The sequence below is a fragment of the Aedes albopictus genome, chromosome 1 (genome assembly GCF_035046485.1).
Source record: "Aedes albopictus strain Foshan chromosome 1, AalbF5, whole genome shotgun sequence".
NCBI lineage: Eukaryota > Metazoa > Arthropoda > Insecta > Diptera > Culicidae > Aedes > Aedes albopictus.
In genome coordinates, this window is record NC_085136.1 from 261,675,871 (window position 1) to 261,702,674 (window position 26,804).

General features: G+C 38.5%; 2 protein-coding genes across 3 annotated transcripts in view; one reads left to right on the forward strand and one right to left on the reverse strand.

Moving 5' to 3' along the window:
- Positions 1 to 26,804, reverse strand: part of LOC109416910 (SH3 domain-containing protein 21) — a 328,588-nt gene that overhangs the window by 262,320 nt on the left and 39,464 nt on the right. The gene's annotated exons all lie outside the window — the stretch shown is intronic.
- LOC115254040 (uncharacterized) lies at positions 4,009 to 26,804 on the forward strand (the record flags this gene model as incomplete). 2 transcript variants are annotated; one of them, XM_062846717.1, is given in 5 exon segments in its annotated part: positions 4,009 to 4,175; positions 13,487 to 13,634; positions 14,176 to 14,313; positions 15,051 to 15,206; positions 26,666 to 26,804. In XM_062846717.1, coding segments are annotated over 4 exon segments (553 nt in total), but the record flags the coding sequence as incomplete, so codon positions are not given.

Here is a 26,804-nt window from a genome sequence, read left to right on the forward strand (position 1 = left end):
AATGTCTTTGCTTCATCAGGAGTCTGCTTTTGTTGGTTCAACTCAACCTGGGATCTTCTATGACAAAAAATAGACAAAAAGAAAACAGCACATATGATAAGGGGAGAAACAGATAGTCCTCCAAAGATCGTCCAGTGTGGCCATTGAATACTGGTCGCGTTTAGACGGATTTGTTCCATCTCCTTCCTTGCTTCTAGATGTAGGTTGTGCAGATGATGTAGGCTCAGATTAACAACAATGCGTGGTTTTTCGATGGGAATGCCATACATTGGTAAGTGGATAGGTTCACCTGTTATGTTCTGATTATAGTTGGAAAACGTTTGGTTGTTAATTGTTACCTCACAATTGTTGAATGAAACCAGGTAAGTTCCGGACAGGTTCCTTTCAGATATCCCACAGTTGGTGTGCAGGGAGAAATTACCGAGAACATTTGTGATAAGATGTTGGCTGTCGATCGACACGATCTCTTCCATTGGGTTGGCCAAGTAATCACATTTGGCCGGTTTTCCGTCTAGTAGATTCGACACACATGCAGTGGTGTCTAATGTTACGTCCTTGGCGTCGAAGATCCTTGGTTGTAGGCTGCTAACAATATAATATTGGTTTCCATGGTTAAGATAGTTGTTATTGGAAACATGGATCTGTTGACGATTGAACCATGTTGGTAGAATGAAGATTTTCCGGAAAACTCTTGGGTCTAGCTTTGGGATTTTGAGTAAAACGGCGATGTCAAATTCGTTTGTGGCAATAGATGTGGTGACGTACGTTAGTGCTTCAGCGGTGTTCCAAACTATTAGATTTTACTTACTTAAATCTTTAACTAGCAACTCTATCTCTGCTTGGCTTAATACCTTTTCGTTAAGTACCCCTACTTTCGCTAATGCTATTGTCTGAATAATTTGATCAAGTTTATCGTTTAGAAATTTCAAGTTCAAAAATATGTTAATTGAATATAGTTCAGATGATTTTGAATTAAGTAACTGAATGGATTCTTTGGTTTTAAACAACACTTCCTTCATTTGTAATGAAATTTCCCTATTGATACGAACCTGCTCATTGTTATTGTTAATAAGACCGTTAATTGAACTATTGATAATTTTAAGATCATTGGCATCAGGACTTCCTGCAAGGTACTTCCAAACTGTTCCTAACTGATTCCATCTTTTCCTTCTTCTAATCGGCAAAAGATTTTTTAAATTTGAATCTAGCTCGTTAAATGTGTCCAATATTAGAGTAGTGAATTGATTTACTTCAACCTGCTTGAATTTCAGTTTTAAATCCTGAACATGAATTTTAAATGACTCTAGATTGAAATGGTGAATGTAGTATTGGCAACTGGTTTGGATTCGTCCGGTTCCTTTGTCATATAGAAAAAGTGGTAGGTTGTCCGTCTTGTGTATTGAGATCGTCTGTCCAACACCAGTTCCAAGTATTTGCGCCAGTAGTAGTCTAAAAAAGAAATTGAAGCTTGATTAGTCAGATCGAATTTTTAAGTCGTTTTTGTGAACACGTCTATTATCTGAAGTGGTTACTGTACTTCTATTGACTTTTTGAATTTTAATTTTTTTGTACCGTGGAACAGTCTTTACTCGTCGTCGTGTCTTTTCAAATGCGTCTTTGTGTTCGTTAATATGTCTCGGAGTCAGTTTTTTGTTGTGGTAATTTAGGTCACGATTTTGTTTTTTCTGTAGGTTTTGATAAACGGTTTCAATGATGCTTGAGCTTTGGGAACTTGGGATGATTATCTCAAAGGGGGTGTACTTAGTGCAGGAATGGACGGAGGAGTTGTATTTGATGACCGACATCTCAACGAGTTCTTTTGGTTTCTTATTTGGATTCTCAGATTTAGTAATTCGATAAATTTCCTGTAAGGTGGAATGGAACCTTTCAACTGTTCCGTTCATTTCGCTTCGACCTGTAGCTACTATGTAAGAAGTTATTTTATTTTCATTGAAAAAGTTCAAGAACATTAATTTGATCGGCTGTGGCGTTCTTATCTCGATATGTTCGAAATATAGAATCCACATCGGCCAACCAGTCGACTAATTCGGTGGGATTACCGCTGAATGAATTGACTGATCGTACAAATTCTGGAACTCTACCGATAGCGATAAACTCGTCTGCAGTCATAGGGACTGCTACGTTGTTGGGTAATGCCATTATGTTTCTGAAGTAAATGTCCACTCGGGGTTTTTTTGAAAAAATAATGATTTTTTGGAAATAATGAAGATCCAATTAATTAAATTTTGAAAAATTCTTAAATCAGATTCACCACAGTTCACTACAACCACAATTCACTTATGTATAATTGATATTTGAGGCAATCAGAAAAATCGGTACAAAGCAGATGCAATCTTAACACTGACTCACACTGTTATTCTTCCACTTGGTGTTTCTCACTAATGGGGATGAGAATAAATCAACGCGTAGAAATGGTTCGCACTGTTTCGTTTCCACTCGGTGTGGTTCACTTATAGATATCGGAAAATATTTGTCACTATGATTGATATGATTATGAAAAGATTGGTTTGTCACTTACACTTTGAATTAATAATGATAAAAATTACTTACATAGATGCCAACATCGCGGATGCAACGTGTGGACTTCTTCGGTTTTGATAGAGTTCTCGCTCGGTGGGGGAAAACCAGGCAGCTACGTCGGGGTGTTTCCTTTTTGCTGCTGCTAGAAGTGCGGCTACTCAGGGTCCTAATAGCGATTGAGCTGGTGAGCTTCGATGTCCTGGTTCTCGCTTCGGTCGTCGTGATGGGGCTCGTTGAACCGGATCGGATGTGCGGCTGGTGAACAGGCTCCTTGGACCTTTTTCGGAATTGGTGATATTCCACTTAGGATTTTGTTCACTGGTTAACACACCACTTTTACGATTTTCAACACAGATTGACTTTATACGATTCCCACTGGTGGCGAGTCCCTATTCGTTGGACGCCAGCTAAATAATCCCGGGAGGGTTCGGTGAAATCAAAAGCCGAAACGATCTGTTCGGTGGTACAAACTAGAGTGTTTATTCACTAACTTAATATATATTTGGAAACCTGCACACAGTACGATCCAGCTGACTCAGTGATGACGGTCTCGCGGCGGTTGATCCTACTCAGCACAATCGATTATCGTTCGATCGATGCCCTCGGTGCCACAATGTTGTGGATTGTTTATACGTCCTACTTCGCCTGGTGCTGGGTAGAACGCTGATGTCGCACGATGTTGCTATGCGGTGTTAACTCGCGCAAACCCCAAAATTTTATTCCCACCTTTGGGTTTCCGCGCCGAAGACCCAGCGCCAGATTCGGCGACAAAAAGAGCTGACAGCAGTCGCCGGGCAGTTGGCAATCCTGATATTTGACAGCGGTCGCCCGTTAGTCATGGGAGTGGATTGTTGTCACGCAAATAGAGCTTTTCGCTGAAAATGAATGTGTATTGAGGTCTTGTTGACAGATTTTCTGCTGTGTAGTGTGAAATTCAGTGATTTCCTGTATCGCGTAAGCTTTCGCTAGAAGGAAACGTCATGTTGCTCAGCGAAGCAAGGAAAATTTTCAGTGAAAAAAGCAATATGTTTAACGCATAGGAAAGGCAGCGGAAGTCAATGAAGTTTTTTCGGAATTCAATTTAGTGCTAAACGCACAATATAACGCTCCTGGAGATGCCCCGTGTGTAAAATCATGCGTTGCGCGTTTCGAACGCAGCTTGTTGAGAATCCAAGAAAAGCGCGACAATAAAATTTAATAAAGAAGCGGTACGGTGGAGATGCCCTCAACATTTCCAATCTCAATTTTACCGGTTTTACCGAACGTGAAATCGGTGAAAAAATTACGCGCCATTATGGCAACACTGGATGGCACCAAAAGCGCCAGCCGCATGAGCGAGCAAGCTGATCGATGACAGTTCACCTGCTGTGGCTACCAGAACGAGACAAAAGTAGTTTTTGAAATCCCTCTTTCACTAACACCAACAAAGTAGAGAAGCAAAACACTCTTGCCGCGCTCGCGCCGGTTTCGTTTTCGCTTGCTCCTTCATTGTATCGCGAACCGTCATTCTGAAAACAACGCACGCCCGTCGAACACCACCAGCACAGAGAAAAGTGCGCTTTAGGTTCGGCTTGAGAAAAAGTTTCTAGTGAGTTCAAAAAGTGAATTTTTCCCTGCATTTTCCGGCCGTTTCGGTAAGTGGAAGCATTTTTCCTAGCTCGGGGAATACTTGAAACGGGGTTGGCGTATTTTTTCCGACCGATCGGAACTCGGCGAGTGGTGTTAATTAATTTTCAAAAGCGCTGGTCCAATTTTATATAATGGCGTCGCTTGGAATTGGATGCCAAGGCAAAGTAATAATAAACGTGCGCGAACAGATGTTGCGGGGTTTATTTTCGGACTGTTTTTTTTTTGCGCGTTTTTGTGCAATTGAGACGCGTCCGATGAGTTTTGGGTTTTTTTTTAATTTTTGCAAACGTTGGAGGTTAAGGACAACATGTACAAAAAAAATGCCCGACATTAAAAAAAAAATTTGATTATTTCCGCCCGTCAATTCTGCCCGTTCTGGTGTGCATTGATTTCTGTTGAGCGATGCAAACGAACAAAAATCCTGCTTTCAGTTGATAAGATAAACAAAATTCCATCGCGGTTGCAGGGCATTCCGTGTGCGTTTTCAAATTTCAGGCCTGCAGTTGTAACCGTCGTTTTTGGTTGGAGTTTTTCAAACAAGGTTGATGAGGCGCGGTAGGCCCTCTCACAGCTATGACAACCGAACGAACCGGCATTAGGGTGTGAACGAATGAAGAAAAGGGATAGCAATGTTTCCGTTTCACTCTGGTACATGCAAATACCGGGTTTCCGTTTGTTCCTACCTACCGCCAGTGGGGGCCCGACCGGGACAGCCAAGGCTGGTGCTAACGGTCGCAGTTCGATTTGGATGTTACCAACACAAACGATTTTGTTTACAAGTGATTCCGCCGCGAAGGGTGAAGGTTAGGTACAATAGGGTGTGTTGGGGTGAATGGAGATGTTGAGAGTACCAATAATGTTATTTACTCACTGGTACATTATTTGCAATATAGGGTAATTGTTCCCTTCGTTGTGGTAGTACCTAATGTTGCGGTAGTGGCATTTGAGCACTTTTTCGACTGAAATGTTACCAAAAGGCATTTTTAATAGATGTATTATGCTTAATTAATAAGATTGCACTTTTTATGTGCTTAAGTTTTGCTCAAAAACCTAGTTTAAAAAAATATTTTCCTTAATATTTCTGCTGCTGTGTTCCTATTGTTGCGGTAGTGTTCCTAATGTTGCGGTATCCCATATGATTTCAATGGGATACCGCAACAATAGGAACCGAAATTAAATTTTACCTCCATAATAGGAACAGTGTGCCTATATTGTTGTGGTATTCGATTATTGATCGAAAACAGAGAGAAACGATAGTTTTCATATTTTTCCCAGCAAATTTGGATAGAAAACTACCGACTAACGTTTTGAAATCGTTCATTAGATGGTACGATCATATTTTTTTGAATTAATTTACCTTATTACCACAACGATCGGCACACTTACCCTATACAGAAATAGGGCCCATATAGCCGAGGCGGTAAACGCACGGGTATTCAGCATGACCATGCTGAGGGTGACGGGTTCGATTCCCGGTCTGTCCAGGATCTTTTCGTAAAGGAAATTTCTTTGACTTCCTTGGGCATAGAGTATCTTCGTGCCTGCCACACGATATACACATGCAAAATGGTCATTGACAGAGGAAGCTCTCAGTTAATAACTGTGGAAGTGCTCATAGAACACTAAGCTGAGAAGCAGGCTTTGTCCCAGTGAGGACGTTACGCCAAGAAGAAGAAGAAAGACCTAATCTTTGCATTCTTTGAATTTTCCCAAATTTAACAATAATTGTTAAATTTAACGTAACGCAAGAGTGGGTAGAGGAGGTCTCTACGTTACACTCATCATTTCGTTAGTACACAGGACAGGGGACGCTAGGATAAGTTGACTTACAGCCTTACAGATTAGATTCATTACAATTAGAAAATTATGGACTGATTAGGTAAAGATAAAACTGTTTATTATAGGAGTTAATATTTGTATTTCTTATTTTTATGGGTTTTGTGAATTTATAAAAGTTGACAAATAATCATTATCATTTTTATTTTTGACAAAAATCAGTTGACTGAACTTTTTTGTTTTTATATCTTAGACGGTATTATTTCACTGATCAAAAAAACAGGAATTTAGTTAGGACTTAGGACGGTTGCCATTGTAAAGGGTTACGATGATATTATATCACTTTGGACTGAGATGATCACAGATATGCAGATGACGACTAGCGAAATTAGAAACACAATTTGATACATTATTCACTATATTTTGACAAATAGGGTTTGACAAATTTCTTTACAATATCGAATGGAAGCTCAAAAAGTGTTATCTAACACTAATATGAGAGTTATTTGGGGATGATGCTGGTGCTGTCAATGACTAACATCGGTTATTGACACTATTGGTAATCAGCTTGAAATAAGTTTCAGAATGTATTATGTATAAAATAACTGAGGATATTATCTGATTATTGTTTGGGGAAGCTGTCAGAAAAACTAGTTGCCCATATCGGCTAAAACGCTAGCTCTGGTAGCTGTCTTCGAATAATTTTCAGAAATATCAAATCTTTAAAAATTAGCTACGACACATTTTTTTTCTTTTTGCTCTTTGTATATTTCATAAGAATAGTACATACTCTGAAGGCGTTAACATAGACATAGACACCTTTTTTTTTATCTCTGAATGTTGTCCAGTGACCTCGGAGATTTTCGATTATTGAAATATTGTTCAATTATCAAATCATCTTTGGAGCTTCCATTCGATCAAAACACTAGTGCGATGGGAAAAGTTAAAAACAGTACAGTCATACCTCGATATAACGTAACCTCGATATAACGTAACCTCGATATAACGTAACTCGATATAACGTAACTTTTACCTCGATATAACGTAACTTTTTTTTGGTTCCAACTTTTCACTATTTAAATAATTAGAGTGATTTACAAAATTTTCTATATGATATTACACCCCTCCTGGAACCAAGCCTGCTATCCAGTTATGGGTTATACGACCAATTTCAAAGTTTTATAAGAGTTTTCGGTGTCACAGTTGATAAGAAATTTTATATAACTCTTCACAGAACAAATATTACATCTTCTACTCATTATTGGCATTACATCCCTACTGGAACATAGTCTTTAAACTCCAAACGAGATGACAGTAGACAGCATTGGAAGTGAACTCGATTTCGTGTGATACTGGGTGTAAGAACGCCAGTAACGGTCCGCTTTGTCTTAGATAAATTTTGCAGAAAATCTCTAGAGGATAGTATGATAAATCCCTGGAGGAACTTGAGAAATCACTGGAGAAATTCACGAAGAAATGTTCAGAAGAACTCTTGAAGGAATTCCTAAAGACATTCCTGAATAAATGGTGGAACTCCTGGAGGAATGCCTGGAAAAAAAATCGTGCTTTATCCTCGGAGGAATTTCTACCGCAATAAACACAGTAATTCCTGAATTAAACATTCAGGGGAAGTCTTTAATTACATAAGGAACTTCTGTATAAATCTCAGCAGGAACTTCTGGAGGAATTCGTGCATTGGTGGAATCCTAGTTGGATTTTAAAGAAGGGTCACAGTGAGAATCCATGAAAAAAAAAACGCAGGTTGAATTCCTGAAGTAATTTGACCCTCGAGCGATCGCGCTGTTGTACAACACGTTGAAAAAAATCTCGCTTTTTGAACTCAGCGTTAGCGTGGTGCTGACGCAGGTAGCCAACCGCGCGAGTTACGGAAGGTTAAAAAAAATCCTAGATGCATTCCAGGAAGAATTCCTGGAAAAATCAAATAAGGAATATCTGAAGGAATCTTTGATGAAATTTCTAGTGGAATTCTATCTGTTATTCTTGGAGAAATCCTTACAACATTTTTTTAAAGAATTACTTCTGTATCTCAGAAGGAAATTTCCATGGAATCTCTGGAGAAACTTCTGGAGAAAGCACAGTTTTTCTAGCGGAATCTGAAGAGGAAATCTTTTGGAAACACCGTCAAATTGTGCTGGATGAGTGGCAGCAAGAATACCTGGGTGAATCTTGGCAAATACCTTAAGTAACACACTTGTCATAGAAGAGTCACAGCGGCGCAGGTTTTCATGACGCAGAAGTCCCTGCGATTTACTTCTAGCCAGTAAGAATTCATTTGTTAGAAGTAAGTCACAGTGACTCCTGCGCAACAAAACCTGCGCCGCCGTAAATCCTCTGCGACAAATGTGTTACTTGGGACTCTTCGAACAGGAATAGTTGAAATATTGGAACTTTTCGGAGGATCCTTGCAGGAGTGACTGGAGAAATCCTAGTAGGAATTTTAAGAGGAACGACAGAATTAAACCTTGGAAAAATCTTGGACAGAATAAATCTTGAAAAGCAAATCTTTTTGGGGAATCCTACAGAAATTCCTTGAGAAACCACAGGGAAAATTCGTGGAGGAATCATATGAAGAACATCTGAAGCAATTAAGGCAGGCGTTTCTAAAGATATCATAGCAGATATAAAACTCAGTAAGAATTTATGGAGGAATCATAGAAGGTTGAAGGATCCTTAAATAAATAAATATCCTTAGAATCGCATGAGGTATGTCATGATGCACTCAACCAGGAACTCCTGGGTGAATTCCCGAATTATTTTTAGAGGAATCTCGAGAGGAATTCTTGGAGGTATCATCGGATTATAATTTTGCTTGCGTCACATAGATTTCTTACTTATAATCATACCAATAGATAACGCTTGACGTTTGACCAGTTCTAGATTGAAAAAGGGAGAAGAATCTTGATTTATGTGACATTGGCTTAAATAGTTAAATATAAAGAGACATGCCAAGTATTCGACTTATGTATGATCTTACAAACTTTTAAAAATATATAAAATTCAATGTTGAAAAAAATATATAAGAAAGGCTGGAAATCACTGTTGGGTGATTAACATAATCTTTTTAGTAATTATCTATTCAAAATATGTATTTAAAACGAAATTCGTGAAAAAAAAATTTGCTTCGATATAACGTAACTTCGATATAACGTAACGAAAATAAAATTGCAGTTACGTTATATCGAGGTATGACTGTATTTTTAAAAACTACTACGACCCAATGCTAATTACTACACACTTTGCTCAAGTTGACGACATCGTCTAGTCCATCGTGAGTATATAGTAGGGGGAAAGTTGGGAAAGGGTCCAGGCTTTGCTATCAGCTGTCCTGCAGCTCCACCTGGTCACTCTTCAAAAAAAAAAAAGAAATTCCCGAAACCAATTAATATTTGATGTTGGAACTGGAATACACTTTAAAGTTCGATCTGGATTTTACCCATATCAGGGTTAAATTTACTACACCAAAAATTAGTAGTTTTCCGCCAAATTCAGATACAACACTTTTTTCAACTTTGATCGAATTTTCTCACTAATTCTATTATTTTTAGAGATAATATAGACATTTTGCAGAATTTGAGGTTTTTAACTTAAGTTGCCACATGACTCGAACTCTTGCCCCACAATTCGAACTTTTGCCCCACTATGTGTAAAATATGATTTCCAAATCTTTTTTGCAAAAAGTTATATATGCTAAAGTATCTTCAAAATATACCTAGTTACCCCCCAAAATAAAATATCGAATTCGATTTCATTACAATTCCATTCCATTCGTTGGAAGGACCATTGCATATTACAATTTTTTGATCAAAAACCAACATTTTGTCATAACTTTTCGAAATATTGATCAATTTTCATAATTTTTGGAGTGAAAGACTCTTTTTTAAAAGGGCTTCGAACAACCTTGACACACGAAAGAAATATTTTTAATTGAGCGCAAAAACTTCAAAAGAAACTCTTGCCCCACTCGAATTTTTGCCCCACTTTACTCTAACCGATATTATCGGTGTACATTAAATGTAAAAACATCCCTTGAGGAACAATTGGATGATTTCTTGAAAGTACGTACACAGGATTCCTAGAAGGAATTTTTCAAGGTTTCTCATTATGAACTTCTGGAGGATTCTCAGGAAAAACTCCCCGGAGATTTCTATACAGAACATCAGGATGACTCCCTGAAGAAACTTCTGGAAAATTTGAAGGAAGAACTCCTTTAAGATTACTAGACTAAACTTCTGGGATCAGATTCCCAGCAAACGCAGAAAGAAATGGGGGAGAATTATTTTTATTATATTGTTTTTATTAACGAAATTTTCAGCCCAAGGCTGGTTCACCTAGTATCATGCGGAATTAACAAAGATGAAATGGGAGATTCCCAGGAAACCGAAACGAAAAAAGAAATCGGGGAGAATTATTATTATTATATTATCTTTATTAACGAGATTTTCAGCCCAAGGCCGGTTCATCTAGTAATCATGGAGAAATAACAAAGATGAAAGATAGAATTCTTTTGGAAAATGTCTTGGAAGTATTCATAATAAAAGTTCCAGTAGGTGTAAGTGTTTCTACTGCACATAAATTCCAAAACAAAGCCCTGTAGGAATCCTGCAAAAAAAGTTTTGGATGGAGGACATCCCAGGGAAAAATATCATAAGAAACTCTTTAAAGAATCAAAGAAAGAACTTCTGATGAAATTCTAGAAAAAAATATTGAAGGAATCCCAGCAAGAAATTCTAGAGAGGACCTTAGAAAGAACCCCTGGATAAATATCAGAAAAAAATTCTGGAGAGATTTAAGAAAATAATCTTGAAAAAAGTCCCGTAGGAAATTCTGAAGAAACGGAGAAACGCTCAAAGAAACTCCAGAGGAAATTTAAAAAGAGACATCTGGGTTGATCCGAGAAGGAATTTCTGAAGCCATCATAAAGGGCAGAATCTCTTTTCTCTAAAAATTCTCAACTAATTCCAAAAGATAAATAGGCGGCATGGTACAAGGTAACATAGAAGGAACTTCTTGGGAAATCCAATATTCTGGAGAAGTTACAAGTGATTGCTTAGAAAAATTCCTGGATATTTCCTAAAAGTATCCTAGACGAAACTTTTATGGGAATCTGTGAAGATGATACTCGTGGAGAAATGCCTTCTGGAAATAAATAAACATATCCTTTTTTGTTAGGATATCGAAATTACGTTCCTAGAGATTAATCATTCCTGGAAGTATGTCATATTTTAAAACGTTGATCCGGGGACTAGAACTTATGTGTCATTCTTGCGTTCAACGAAGATAAATTTCCAAAAATGTGGTGAAAACCATTGATATTTGAACTGTGCAACCAAAATGTGCGAAAAGCCATCAAAAAACAATTAAGTTTCGTAGTAAACTGATATTTTTGGTTTTACTATAGAACATATTCCAAAAGTAAAAGTACTCATCTCTAGTCGTTAACCTTTTTAACGGTTAGTTCAAATATTTTGTAGTTCGCAAATCGCTCGGTCACGGCGCTCGCATCGTTTTTGCTCTTGTTTGACGTTTGCTCACTATCGCCACCTGTTGAGCGGTTTGCGTAACACAGCCTGATTAGCATTGGACGATTATGTTTTCGATTTTTATCGCAATTTGTCCCAAGTGATACGTCTGTTTGTCTGTGGTAAAACTTCCAACTCATTTAAAATTTTGCCAAAGAAAATTATTCCGTTTTTGTCAACTGAAAATCGCGGACCGTGTTGATAAAAACGGAACATACCTGTATTGCTTTACATGTACATCACAGACAAACAGACGTATCACTTGGAACAAAATGCGATTAAAATCATCGTCATAAAAGCATAATCGCCCAATGCTAATTACGCTGTTTTATGCAAACCCACTGAGTAGATGGCGGTAGTGAACAAACGTCAAATAGGAGCAAAAACGATGCGAGCGCCATGGGCGAAAGATTTGCGAACTACAGAATATTTGAATAGTCCGTTAAAAAGGGAATCGATGGGAAGTGGATAGAGTGAGACGTATGTTTGTCTGTGTGTACATGTTAAATGTAAAGCACCACCGGGCAATCTGTACGTTATAACTTTTTTCGCAAGTGTCGGATCACTTTACGGTCTTCGGCAACGTTTTTGGGCATATCCTAAGCTATACTTTAACGTCATTAGTTAGATCGTTTTAGACGAAAAATTTCAATTTATGAGAAAAATGCAAAAAAAGCACGTTTTCGTATTTTAAATTCCATACAAGTTTCAATCGCAATGCGGAATACGAGGAAGCAACCAATCGCTCCCAATTTTTGCACAACTGTTTCGGACGCTAAAAGGAATCGAAAAAGCTTTGTTCCAAAAAATCGACAGTGTTGACCCAGTCTAATATCCATATGTTCCTAGCCATCGCTAGAACCAGGAACGAATTGAAAAAAAAAAGTCGTTTTCCTTCTGCCTGGTTTACATGGTGCAAGTGACTTGATTCATGTCAATGGAAAGTGCCCATAGTTGAATGCGAAATGAACGTGTAAACGTGTAAATGAACGTCTCACTTGACTTGAACGAAGTTAGTTGAACATGTTGAACTTTTTCATTCAAGTCAAACGAAATCATCTCACTTGCCCCATCTAAACCCGCGATGTGAGTTGAATTCAAGTCATCTGTCAAGCGAGATGGAGTTTCAGGAGCGGTCCAGAGGATTCCAAGGGGTTTCATGGACGTTCCAAGAGTATTCCAGGGGTTTAAGGGGGTCCCAATCCAGAGGAGCTTCCGGAGTATTCCAGGAGCTTTCAAAGACGGTACAAGATGTTTCAGGGAATATCTACAGCGTTCTAACGGTTTTCAAGGAAGCTTCCATGGTGTTCCAGGGGCGTTCCACTGATGTTTCAATGGCGTTCTATGGGGCTTCAAGAGATACCAGTGGCATTCCAGGAGTGTTCCAGCGGGTTTCATATTGTTGCAAGGGCGTTCTATGGGATTTCATGGGGTCCCAAGAGCATTCCAAAGGCCATTCAATTATTGAGGCTCATTGAGTAACAGGACATTTTATAGGCGTTTTGTTAGGCTTCAGGGTGTTTAGGGGCGTTCAATGGGGCTTCAGATGTTTTCAGAGGCTTTCCAGGGGATTTCAGGAGCATTGCAGGGTGTTCCAGGGAGGTTTTCAGGGATGTTCAAGGGGCCTCAGGGGGGGTTTCAGTGTAGTTCCAGAGTTTTGAAGGATTGCGGGGCCATTCCATGATGTTTCAAGGGGTTCCCAAGGAGTTGCGTGAACGTCCCAAGGGTTTGAGGCGGTTTCAGGGGTGTCCCAGGGGATGATATAATTTGAAACCCTGAAAAAGCTTGATACCCTTTTGAAAATCCCCTAAAATTTTCTTGAAATTCCAAGGGTTTCAGGAACAGAGATGCACAAATTTATCTCAATCATGTGAACACTGGATATTTTCAACTACAAAGAAATTATGCACGAAAAACAAAAAATAACAAAATTTTCAACATTTGACAAATTATCTTACTTATTTAAATATGTTTTTTTTTTTTCATTTACATCGTTTCAGCTAATTGCCACAAACACCAACCACCAGCATGTCTGAAGACGAGGCCAAGGTTCAAAGCGGAGAGGAGGAGGAGGAGAAAGCCAGCCCGAAGAAGGGCGGACGCGGCCGCCCCAAGAAGGCAGCACCCGCAACTCCGGCCAGCGCCGAGGTAAGTCATTTGTTTTCCTTTGCTTTATATACATATTTTGTTTACTGCTGATTTACCTGTGGTTTCGATGTAGCAAATGACAATATAGAATCCAACTTACACCGAAATATTATATCCGTTCAAAATGAAAATTGAAATACCAACATTAATAACTGAAGACATACATGAAAACATTTTATGCTTCATTCTTATTTTGTTTATTGAGTATTCTTGATGTATGGTATTCTAATTTGAGATGGAAATGAATCCGTTGGCATATACTTAATTTACCTAAGGGCAGATTACATGCCAAAACTATTATTGAATAGTAATTTATAGATCATAATATGCACATGTAATCATCACTCATAATTGCAACAATTATCGATACCTATTGGCAAACCCGCGATCATTCAACGAAATCAATAACAATCAAGAGTAATTCTTAGGCGACAAATAAAACTAAAGCTTCATTAGAACTTCAATTCTAATCAGAGAAAAAAAATAGTCGAAACAGTCACAGAAAAAAAAATGTAAACAATAAAAAGCATATATTCCCCAGCGCGAACTTAGCAGCAGCTTCCGAGCGAACGCAGTTATCGAAAAGCTGGAATCAATGCTTACCGCGTTCAAGGGTACCCTGTGGGGCCACCCGGCAACGCCGGGATCTTCCGTCCCCCAGTTGGGACACATTTTAGTGGTTGGTAATCTCAGAACATACGTCCTATAATCGCATAGCTGTCGCATAATGTATATCAAAGATGTGACTGATATGCGATTACAGGTAGTAATAGAAAAAAAAATCATGTGTGCAATCATCGCTCTCAAAAATTTGCTTCGAAACATCATTAAATGTCGAAAATGAGAAATAGAACCTTGAATATGGTAAACGTGGTTGAAACTCGCATAAATTGTGCATTATTTCGGAAGGTTTCATCACAAGCTAAGATTTAGGCTTCCAAGCTTGCGATTTTGTATGAAAACAGTCAACATGTATTTTTTTAGCAAAAAATTCAGGTCAAGTCCCACTTTTGACCATTTTTTACCTAGAACCTTGAAACAATTCAAAATATTCATCTTTATCTATTATATCACCATCAATAACATCTACCGATTACTAGTTTCTAAGGATTCAAAATTACTTACACTGCTCTAACCAAAAGCATCAGGTCATATGTGACATACCTAAAATTTGACAAAATTAGAACAGCTCGCTCGCTTCATCGTCAAACACCTAAAAACGTTCAAAACCGTCTCGTCCCTAACCTCAAATAAAATTCGAATACCATCAGTATTAATTGCATCTGTCGGACTCCAAGCTGCTAACTCCCCATAACGTGTGCCAAATAGCAAAGTCGACTCCCAAAGCATTCTAATTATTTTCCTCCGTTCGATTTCCCCCTAACGACGGATCTACGGCTCGCACTAAACAAATAGCATCACGGAGAAAAAGTAGAACCAGGTCCATCTACTCCGCCCAGTGTTGTTGTTGCCGCCGCCGATTCGGCAACGGTTGCCAGGTACAGCGAGTTCCCTACCGAGCTCCACCACCGAGTCCATCCAAGTCCACCGCCTAGTCCTGCTCTGGCAGTAGTGAGTACCTACCAACGAACGACCGGGGAGCTTGAATGTCCAGTTTCTATGCAACTTCCGGATGAAAGGATCTACATTTTGTTTTCTGCATTTCAACTAAGCATACCAGACCAATGTTTGATTTGAAATTTACTTAGATTCTATCAGGAAGGTGACAATTTATAAGTTTTTCCAGGACAGGGGTTTTCAGGTCGTGCAACGCGGGTTGAGAGTTCAAATCTCATCTGAGCGGTAGACTTTTTTTTTCATTATTTCAGTCTCAATTTATCAATCTCTACTAAATTTATCCAAGAAAGACATATTTAGAGGACACTAAATCATTCTAATCACAAATGGACGGGCTTGGTAGTCTAGGGGCTACCGCTTCTGATTTATATGCAGAAGGTCCTGGGTTCAATCGCTGGCCCGTCCCTTTCCTCCTACTTTGGATCTTTCTATCTACTTTCTCTCTTTTATATTCATAAGAAAGTTCATAACCATAGCTAGATCAGAAACGTGTTAAAAAAGTCGTTTTCCTGCCTTCCAACTTTCACAACACAGTGTCAATCTATCATATAACAACACCTACAAGTTATGCAATCAAGCGAACTGTGCCGCTACTCCTTCAGAGTAATCAAACCACAAAATTTATCACCTAAATATATCCTTTATCAATTCAGTCGGGATTTCTTTTTGGAACTTCTCTAGAAATGCTTCTTGGAATCTTGTTTCCAAGTTGTTATTACTTTTTAAATTCCTCCCGGAGATTCTTCCGGATTCCTACCACAATTTTTCAAAGATTCGTGCAATTCCTTCTGGGACTCTTCCTTGTGAATTTTCCAGGTTTCCTGAATTCCGACCGACTTCTCCTGGAGTTTTTCACGGAGGGCCTACTGAATTTCTTCCAGAGGTTTCCACGGTATTGCTGTCAGAGTCTCCCGTGGGATTCCTTCTGCGTTTTTCCCAAAGTTTCCTGGGGATTCGATTTTTTCCAGAGATCTCCACAAGAGTTTCCCTAAGGACATATTGTTGCGAAGTTTCTCCAGGAGTTTTTCTCGGGATTCCTGCTGGAGATTTTCCGTGATTCCTTCCGGTGTTCCTCTTGAGACTCCCCCAGAAGATCTTCAAGGAGTTTTTCACATTATCTACAGGAACTCCATCCTGTATTTTTTATGAAGTTGTAATTCAAGCAAGGAACTGTCCGTGAGTTTTCTAGTCTCTCCCTTGATTTCCACAGGAGTTGTAGCTGGGATATTTCCCGAAGGTTCTTGGCGGAATCTGTCACCAGGGAATTATCACCAGAGATTTCTCTTAGAGTTTCTCCCGAGATTTCTCTCAGAAAATTCTTTTCGCTGTTGGTCCTAGGATGTATCTCACAGTTTACCCTGCTCTCCTAAGACTATTTTCCCTAGTGCTTTCTGGGATTTCTCAATTTTTCCCGTGATTTCTTTTATAGCTAGTAGTTCTTCTTCTTTATGGCTCTATGTCCCCACTGGGACTTGGCCTGCCTCGCTTCAACTTAGTGTTCTTTGAGCATTTCCACAGTTATTAATTGAAGGGCTTTCTTTGCCTGCCATTACATGAATTTGTATATTGTGAGGCAAGCACAATGATACACTATGCCGACCGGAACGGGAATCGAACCCGCCGTCTCCAGATTGGCAATCCATAGCCTTAACCACTAGGCTAACAGGAGACCCTAGTAGTTGTTTGCCGAATTTCTTGCAGTGATCCAACTGAGATTATTTTTGCAGGTGTTCTCGGGATTACTCCCAGAGCTCTTTCCGAAATCCCCCGCAGAAATTATCGTGATATTCAGGATGCTCCTTTTGGGATTTCTTTAATAGTTGCTCCCGGAGTTCTTGCAGGGATTTTCCCAGGAGTTTTTTTTTTTCTTCGGAATGTGTTCTGGAATAATTTGCAAAATTCTTGGAGGAACATAGGAAGGAATTCGGGTGAAATCTGGTAAGACTGATTGGAGAAATATCGAGGGGAATTTCAGAAGAAATCCTGAGAAAAAAATAGGACACTTCGGAGAAAAGAATCTATGAGTAATCCTCGGAGGAAATATTAAGGTAATTCAAGGAGGAACTCTTGAAACCTCCAAGAGAAAATCCGCGAGGAAGTCCAAGAGAAATGTGAAATGTCAGAAAACTAGAAGAAATCCTGGAAACCCACTAAATCAAATTTCTAAAGGAACTTTGGATAAATTTTGAAAGAATCTTCGGGAGGAATCCAACGAGAAACTCTGGAAACATATCGGAGAAACCTTTTGAAGAAACTCCCGGGAGGTACTTCAGTAGAGGCCCCGTGAAAAACTCCTGAATTTAGAAGTTTTCCCGGATTTGCTACCAGAGTACCTTCCGAGATTATTTCCGGCGTTCCTCCCAGAATTTCTCTCGTGGTTTCAAGCGGGATTTCTTTCGGTGATTCTTTCAAAATTTATGCAAAATTCACTTCGGGGATTTCTTTTAGTGATTTTCCGGGACAACTTTCCAACCGTTTCTCGAGACTTTTGCAAAAGTTCTTCGAGAATTTTATTAGAACACATTCCGGGATTTCCCTTGGCATTACTCGCTGGATTCTTTCCATAGTTTACACCGAAATTTATTCTAGAGGTTTTCAAACTTCCTCTCGGAATTGCCCTTTTATTACTTCCCGTGTCGTGTCATTACTCCCAGTCCAAGAGATCCTGGTTTTCTCGGGATTTCTTTCTAAGTTATCCCAGGAGGCATTCTGACAAATGCTCCTGGAAAAATCCGGACAAAACTCTGAGAGCTACTGGAGAAATACCAGAAGGAACACCCAGAACTCCGATATAATTCTAGGAATTCCAAAAAGAAATATGGGAATAATCCGGGTACCAAATATACTAGGAAAAGCCTGGAAAAACCTCTGGAAGAAATCGCGTTAGAACTCAATGAGATACCATGAGTAATAACTAGCGATAGCTCCTGCAAAACGGGTCTCCAGTTAGCCCTGTGGATTAGGGCTTGAGTTCACCAAATCCATGCAATGGTAGGCAAGAAAACCCCTTCAATTAATAACTGTGGAAGAGCTCAAAGAACACTAAGTTGAGCGAGGCAGGCCAAGTTCCAGATTAATGGGGTATGTTCAGTGTAGTACTAGATTTGTAGTAATGAGCTGAATTTTTGTATGGTGAGAAGGTCAATTCTCCGTTTCTGCAATGAAATGGTGCAAAAAGCGTGGGTATTATGATTCCTTGCCTAAATTGATACTGTTTGAGCAAAACTTTGGATAACTATGTTGTTTATGCTACAAGAAATGGAGAAAACAACAACACTGTTGCACAAAGTTTTGCTCAAACAGCATCAAATTAGGCAAGGAATCATACTACCCACGCTTTTTGCACCATTTCATTGCAGAAACGGAGAATTGACCTTCTCACCATAGGGTAAAAACACTAGACTTCGCCCCCCTAAAATTCTGCACTAATCTTCGCCACTTCATACATAAAAATGGGAATTTGTATGGAAGGGGCGAAGACTAGAGCAGTGGGGAAGTCTAGTGCTTTTACTCTACTAAAATTCAGCTCATTACTACAAATTTAGTACTTCACCGATCTGTCCTATTGTGAAAGGCAACTCAGGAGCTATATCGTAAGAAAGTTAGAGGAGCCTAAAATGAAATTTCAGGAGACACTTTAAGACACATCCCGGGAAAAAAACTCCTGTAAGATCTCGGGAGAAACCCTAGAAAAAACTCATAAGAAATAACAGAAGAGACTCTTGAAGAAGTACCATTCTTTCCATCAAATTTAGAGAAACACCAGATGGATTCGTAGAATATCATTCGAGAGGAATCCCGAAGAAGAGTTGAGAAGCCTTTCCACCGCAATATCTGAGAAATATATCAAGAGGAAATCCTTTAACCCTTTATAAGGCAGTGGCAACTATATTGCCACCTTCTGTTTGTATTTTTTCTGTTTTATAACAATTTATTTCGAACTTTTTTTTGGTTTACGTAAAATTGGGATTAGTAACAACGCCTGGAATTTTTCTGGTACTAATCAAAGCTTTTACAACAATTTGGGAGCCATTTGTAGTCTTAAAAATGGATAAATTTGACCGCGTGAAGAAAATTAGCTCAAACTTATAGTAAAATTATAGATTTGGTAAATATTTAAAAAAATAATCAAATTATGGGTTGACATGAGCTGAACTACGCAGTTTATATTATGGGTTAAGCCCTAATCCACTCTAAAATCTCTTTCCCGACTTTTTGTCGAAGTCAAAAGAAGAAAAGTACCCTAAACGGGTAGTGGCAAGAATACTGCCACCAGCGCTGGTGGCCTAAACGGGCAGTGACAACTATTGTTTGTTGCTTTCATAACAAAACGCGCTGCCAACTTCCAGTCGGCATTTCTGAATCATCGCAACGAATCAAGCACCACCTCAGCTGCTGTTTGTGTTAGTGAGATCGGAGAAACGTCAGATTCTCGCCTGCTGATTGGCTGCGACGACTCTGGCGACGGTTTCATCTGCGACGGATTCAAATCGTCGCGTTCGATAAGGGGGGAAACCGTCAATATATTGCCACCTCAAAAGCTCGTTTTTGGGGTTAACGGGCAGTGCCAATTGGCTTCTTTAACGGTGTTGAGATAATTCGATATTCTGAATCTGCATGTCAAACTTAGCCGAAATCCAAATTTTCATGAATTTTTGAGCCCGGGAACCTATTTAAAAATCAATTTGAAGTTTATATGGGAGCGATTTGTAGAATCACCCCTCGTCGTAGTTTGTACTGGGCGGAGCTGTCAAACAGTTGCCCACCTGTCAAAAGGTGATTTCAAAAAATCTCTTTGAAATTGATTTTAGGTATCAAAACAAGTTCTAAAAATCTGAAAAAAAATCATAGTGACTCAGAAAAAGGTGTTCTTTCGTATAAAATCAAAAAATCAATACATTTTTCAAAATTTAAAAACCCAATTATATTGCCACCTAGATTTTTGAGAGTTTCTTTCAAACAAAAATTATTTTGTACATGTAATCAATCATGTATTGCTGGTTGCTTTCAAAGATGGATTTTTGATGCACTTCAGCTATCACACTATTTTAGTGCTCGGTAACGGTTGCCGACATCAACATCTTGCATTCCACATTTCACAAACTTCTTCCATGAGAAGAAACGCACAAATCTGCAAAACTGGCCGCCCGGTTCCGACTCTGGGTGAGAAAAAAGAGAGAAAGTCTAATCGGAGAGTTGTCAGATGGATGAGAATCACAGGGCTGGTAGCAAGTCACTTTTTAGTGACTTAGTCACTTTTTTTGGGTTGGTCACTAAAAAGTCTCTTTTTACCCTTCTTACACCCATAAGAAGGGTATAAATATCGCTCGAAAAACCGACTTTCGATCCGAGGCCCGGAGGGCCGAGTCTCATATACCAATGAACTCAGCTCGACGAACTGAGCAAATGTCTGTATGTGTGTGTGTGTGTATGTGTGTATGTGTGTATGTGTGTGTGTGTGTATGTGCGTTACAAAAAAAAGTCACGCACGTTTCTCAGCCGTCTGTTGACCGATTTGAGTTCTCTTGGAAGCAAATGAAAGCTACTACATCCTAGTAGAACGCTATTGATTTTTTTTTCGATTGGACGTTTGGTTACCGAGATATCTCTCGAAGAGTACTTATGAGTCATACATCTAAACTTTTTATGATTTTTGATCAAGTGTATCATAATAAATATTTCGGCCGTTTGTCAATCGATTTGGGTTCTCTTGGCATCAAATGAAAGCTGCAGCATCCTAGTAGATGGCCCAGAAATTTTATTTCGATTGGACAATTGGTTACAGAGATATCTTTCGAAGAGTACTTAGGATTTATACAACTAAACCTTTTGAGATTTTTGACCAAGTGTATCATAATAAATATCTTAGCCGTCTGTCAACCGATTTCGGTTCTCCTGGCACCAAATGAAAGCTACAACATTCTAGTAGAACCCTATACAATTTCATTAGGATTGGACATTTGGTTACCGAGATATCTTTCAAAGAGTACTTGGAAGTAATACAGGTTAACTTTTTGAGAGATTTTTGACCAAGGGTACCATAATAAATATCTCAGCCGTCTGTCAGCCGATTTGGGTTCTTTAAGCACCAAATGAAACCTACAATATCCCTGTAAAAGGCCCTGAAATTTTATTTCGATTCCACATTTGATCACTGAGATATCTTACGAAGTGTATTTCAATAAATTCTTTTTTTTTATTATTATATTCACTTGTTATCTTGCATGAGTTTTTGACCAGTCTATGGGAAATTATTTTTCAATAAATAATGCTGACCTCATACAAAGTGTATACTAGCAGCACAGAGAAACAGACGTCACACTCTCATCGCTTCCCATCGATCACCTTTTTAACGGTTGATTCAAATATTCATTAGTAGGTCGATTTGCCACTCGCGGCTCTGGTATTGTTTTTGCTCCTGTTTGACGTTTGCTCACTATCGCCATCTAGTGGCGGCCCGGCCAAGCACAGTACATTTAGTATTGGGCGATTACGTTTTCGTGGCGATGTTTTTTCATGAAATTTGTCCAAGTGTTACGTCTGTTTCTCTGTGCTAGCAGGTTATTGTTTTCAACAAAGTTATAAACAACAAATTACACATACACAGGAATTCTATGGAAATTAACAATATGTTAAATGAAAGCATTGAATTTATATATTGTGGGAAAAAATGCAAGAACCGGACAGCCAAAATAACTAGCTAATGCCAAAACTGATTTAACTTAGTAGATATATCATTTTTGTCCTTTCTACACCATAACCATGAATACTAAGTACTTCGGAGCTAATTTAATCGACTTAATAAAAGATATTAGACAAAGTGTATTTCGCTGATTTTCTTACCTATTTGTTAATCGATTCAAGATCTTTTGGCAGTTAACAAAAGATACAATATTCCAGAATATGTAAGCTATTTTTTAAACATTCCATACAAGTTTCTAGGAGGTGTCTGGCATTTCTGGTAGTTTAGTCCATGGTCCATGCTGCTATTTTGGAAACCAATTCACTAGATGCCAAATCCACAATATTTTCTAGAACTTTTGGTCAATTACACAAAATAAATATGTTATATACAAATAATACAACAATAATTTTAATAAGTGTAAGAAGGGTTCTGTTCACCATAGGTGGATTAAATCGGGTTTTTCAAGGTCAGGTCACTAAAGTCACTATTTTCACCTAAAAAGTCACTTTTTTCAACTTTTTTTGGGAAATTGATAAAATACGGATTGAAAAATATTCAAAAATGTTAAACTATCAAATGATGCCACATTAAAAAAGTCAAATTTTCCCTATACAAACTGTTCCATACAAAAAAAAATCGCTTCGCAACTACTTTTATGTCTTTCTCTAGGATCCATGGGAGAGATTGTAAGAAAATTGGCTACTACTTGCTCCTATCCTGCAATTTCAATCAAGTTGTCGGCGATGATTGAAATATTCCAACATAAAATTACCATATTAGTCATTAAATACCTCTGAGGAAACATTTGGTCGTCATGACCGCTTTTCTCGGTAGATCAATCATTGCAGAATCTGAATCTGGTATTAGATTTCTTAGTGAAGCGTGTTTTTACGAATTGGAATCTATTTTGTAAACTGGAACAGCCATCTTCATGCACAGATAAACGCCCAAAAGTAAGCAATGCCCTTGTAATTTCATAGTGTTGAAACTGTTGTGTTAAAATTGTTTATTCAAATGTTTACAACACCTCTAATAATGAGAGTGAACCGTGCACGGCCTTGAATAATCTTTAAAGACCATTACAGCGCTTTGCGGACCTCTAAATTCCTTCGCGGACATTATTACATTACGGACATTACGTACCTTCACAGACCTGCACAAGCACTGGTTGTTTTGTGAACTGGACACAAAGGCTTATATTCCATGGAGATCTTGTAAGATCTGTACCATGTATACAGTTCAATATAATACTCCATTTACTTGTTAGAAGGGTCATTGGTCTGAAGCATATAGAATAGTCATTCGTATAATACTAGTTTTGCTTGTAGATCCTGCACCTACATTTCATGGAATTTTGGGACGACCTACACGGAGACAAATTTCGTTCGTTTGAAACAAAAATATTCATGTTTATTCGGTAAACAGATAAAATATTTAAAACTAAAATATTAATTTTTAAAACAAACTCAATTACATATTGATTTCTACAATACCCATTGAAGAGCCCCCCGTTCCGCCGTCGAGAACATAAACAAAACTCTCAAGTTCCAGCTGCATCACCAAACAAGATTTCCTCTTGCAAAAAAGGCAAGTTTCACCAAAAGTTTCCACGAAATCCCATTGATTTCGGGAGCGTATGTTATCTACATGATGTTGGCATTGAAAGTGCCACGCGGGAAGTGGATTTTCCTAGAGAAGGAAATAATTTTGTAAATTTAATTGGAAAACAAATATTTCCGTAGGGCCGACCTGTCACAAAAAAAACAAAAATTTTTATATTTGTTTCTAACATAACCAGTCAGAAGATACATGTTTGTTTCAAAAATGGATTGAATTTGCTTCAAATGTGACGTTCGATTTGCTCCAAACAGTTTTATTTTTGTGGCCAGAACAAATTGACAATTTATTTGAGTTTACCTGAAATATTTTTGATTTTACCATGCTTTTTTCTGCGTGTAGATCATATGTAGAACTAAAAGTAGTAAAACTGTTATAGAATTCTTCAAAGCATATGCCTTAAAAAAAACAACATCAATGAAATCCAATCACTGTACGTGTGTATCGAAACAACTTTTATATATATTGGAAGACTGAGTTCCATAAAGTTTGGAGAGTTTTATAAACTAACGCAAACATATTTTGTATGGGGCCGCCCCATGGTGCGTCGGTGAGAGTGCAGGCCTAATAGCAAGTCGCTATTTAGTGGCTAAGTCATTATTTTAAGTCCCCAAATAAAATTAACAACTTCTCCCAGAATGCTTGTAACTACATATTATGAAAATTTAACCAGAAACTATGAGGCAATTCAAATAAATTAGTAAATATGGGACATTTTGAATAAATTAAGAGTTCTATTACATTTTCATAGGCTATTCAAAAAAAAACGTTGTTTTCTTCTTGTAATTCTTCTGAAAATTTCCAAGAGGGTACGTAGAGAAATATTTCAAGTATTACATCAAAATTACTTAATTACTTTCTGTCATTTATTTTATTTTATTTTGAGAGAATTTTTGCAAAAATATTCAAGAAATCATATTTGAAAAATTCTTATTCAAATTCATTCGCACATTTTTAAGCATTTGTCTATCTAAGTTTCCATCAAGGTGAAATTCATGACAGAAAACATCCAACAAGTTTTCCAAGAGTTTCATAATTTATTTATTATTTCTTGACAGAATTTTCATGCCATGCTCATCTAGTTCTGCACAACATATTCTATAAAATTGTAAATACATGCAGCTTTGTACAATTTTAGGAATGGAAGATGAAAGTTTTTCTTGAACATTTTCATTATACGGTACTCCAGGGTTTTCTGAATCAAATTCGTTCTACAATGTTTCCTCACTAAGCATATTTTTGTGCCAAAAGTCACTATTTAGCCACTTTTTTGCTATCTGAAAGTCACTATTTGGTCACTATTTCAGAGATTTTGGTCACTAAAATAACTATTTTGACCCTCAGTTCCTGCTACCAGCCCTGGAATCAAAACAAAAGCGGGGAAGAATCAGGCGAATCACACATCACGTGCTAATCTTTGACATTTCTCGACGTCAAACTGCTGTCAGACAGCCCGATTGCACTTATCGTCACACTTTTCAACCATCCCACTTTCATACTGTGCAGTCCAATTTGGTGCGAACTGTGCAATAAATACTACTGCCTGTTATCGCATATCAGTCCCATCTTTGCTTGGTTTCCCATTCATATGGGACAGTGAATGGATTATGGACAGTACTCAATAGGAGGCAATCAGTGAAGTACTAGATTGAAAGTAGTGAGCTGGATTTTTGTATGGCGAGATGATCAATTCTTCATTTCTGCAATGAAATGGTGCAAACAGCGTGGGTTATATGATTTATTGACTAATTTGATGCTGTTTGAGCAAAAGTTTGGATAACTGTGTTGTTGAAGTTGCAGGAAAAAATAATACAACAACACAGTTACCCAAACTTTTGCTCAAACAGCATCAAATTAGGCAAGAAATCATATAACCCAAGCTGTTTGCACCATTTCATTGCAGAAACGGAGAATTGATCATCTCACCATACAAAAATCCAGCTCACTACTTTCAATCTAGTACTTCACTGATTGCTTCCTATGTGTGAAACTTTTACAAATTTTTGTGCTATAAATTCTAAGTGGGCTTTCTAGAAAAGTCACATCAACATTGCTGTCTAGACTATGCTTCATAAATATCAACGATCCTATTTTCTCAGCAAGTTTCATAGAAACCGGACGAGGTTGGTTCACTAGTTTGTTGCTTTCACATGGAATGCTGTTTCTGAAATGTGTGCTGCTTGCTGTGATATTCGCTCTCTCATTTCTCTTCCACATTCGGCTCACCCATACAAGCCATCACTATACGTGCGTATGTAGCGTGTGTGCAGCATAACTTAAAGCTCCCCTGTGGAACCACGCGCTTGCCATCTAAAATCTGAGGCTGATTAACGACAGACCGGAGCCGTTGTTTGTGAATGTAACAGCACGTTTGTGTGGATTGTTCGTTTCTCTACTCCCTTTAGACTGATGTACAATTTGGATTCCATGTTCCTCTATGAATGAACGATGAACCGAGGCTTCATCGATGTCAATAAACTAAATAAATTTGTAAAAGTAGCTCACTCATTTGCGAAGATTAATTGCCGAATCTTCAGAAACTTTCGATGTGTTCGGGTTTTCGTCAAAAACAAATTTCTAAAGAACAATCAATAATTATGTTTGACATCATTTGAACATAAGAGAGCATGAGTTCGAAATGTTGGATCAGTCTACCTACTACTCATACAGAAATGTTAACCAAGCCGTATGCTCTCAACACTAACACATCCCCATCATTACTCCACCTTGCATAGTTCGTTTTATTGGTTGTACTAGACGTAAGGACAGACTCCCTCGAATTTCCAGTGGGGCTCCGTGGCCTCTATAACTCCATTCAACCCATTGAGCCCAATCAGTCAATGACAACACACAGTGCATTGTGCGACATGTCATGTCATCTTTCCGTGGTGTAAAACTGTAAACTAACAAAACTATAGGAAAACACACGCCTACTATATCCCCCCGTCCAAGCAACCAGTTGTGTGTGAAATCGCCATCTTTTTGGATTCCACGGAAAGACGAGAAACACACAGTAGGCGACTGACCCCCCGATTCGATCCCAGTACGCAAGCAAGTGAGCCAGCTGTTCTAACTTTGTAGTTTTACGTATGTCCACTAAGACCGAGAGGTGTTCTAGAACGGTGTTCTGATTTTGTTTCCTTTGAAACAGGCCGCAGAGGAGGACATCGCTCCCGGTGATCCACTTCTTCTGCATGATTCGGCGGCAGGCGATCTGACAAGGACCGAACCAGAAGAGCCACGATCTCCCGAACAGTGGCATACCCCGGTGGCAACGCCCGTCCGAACGG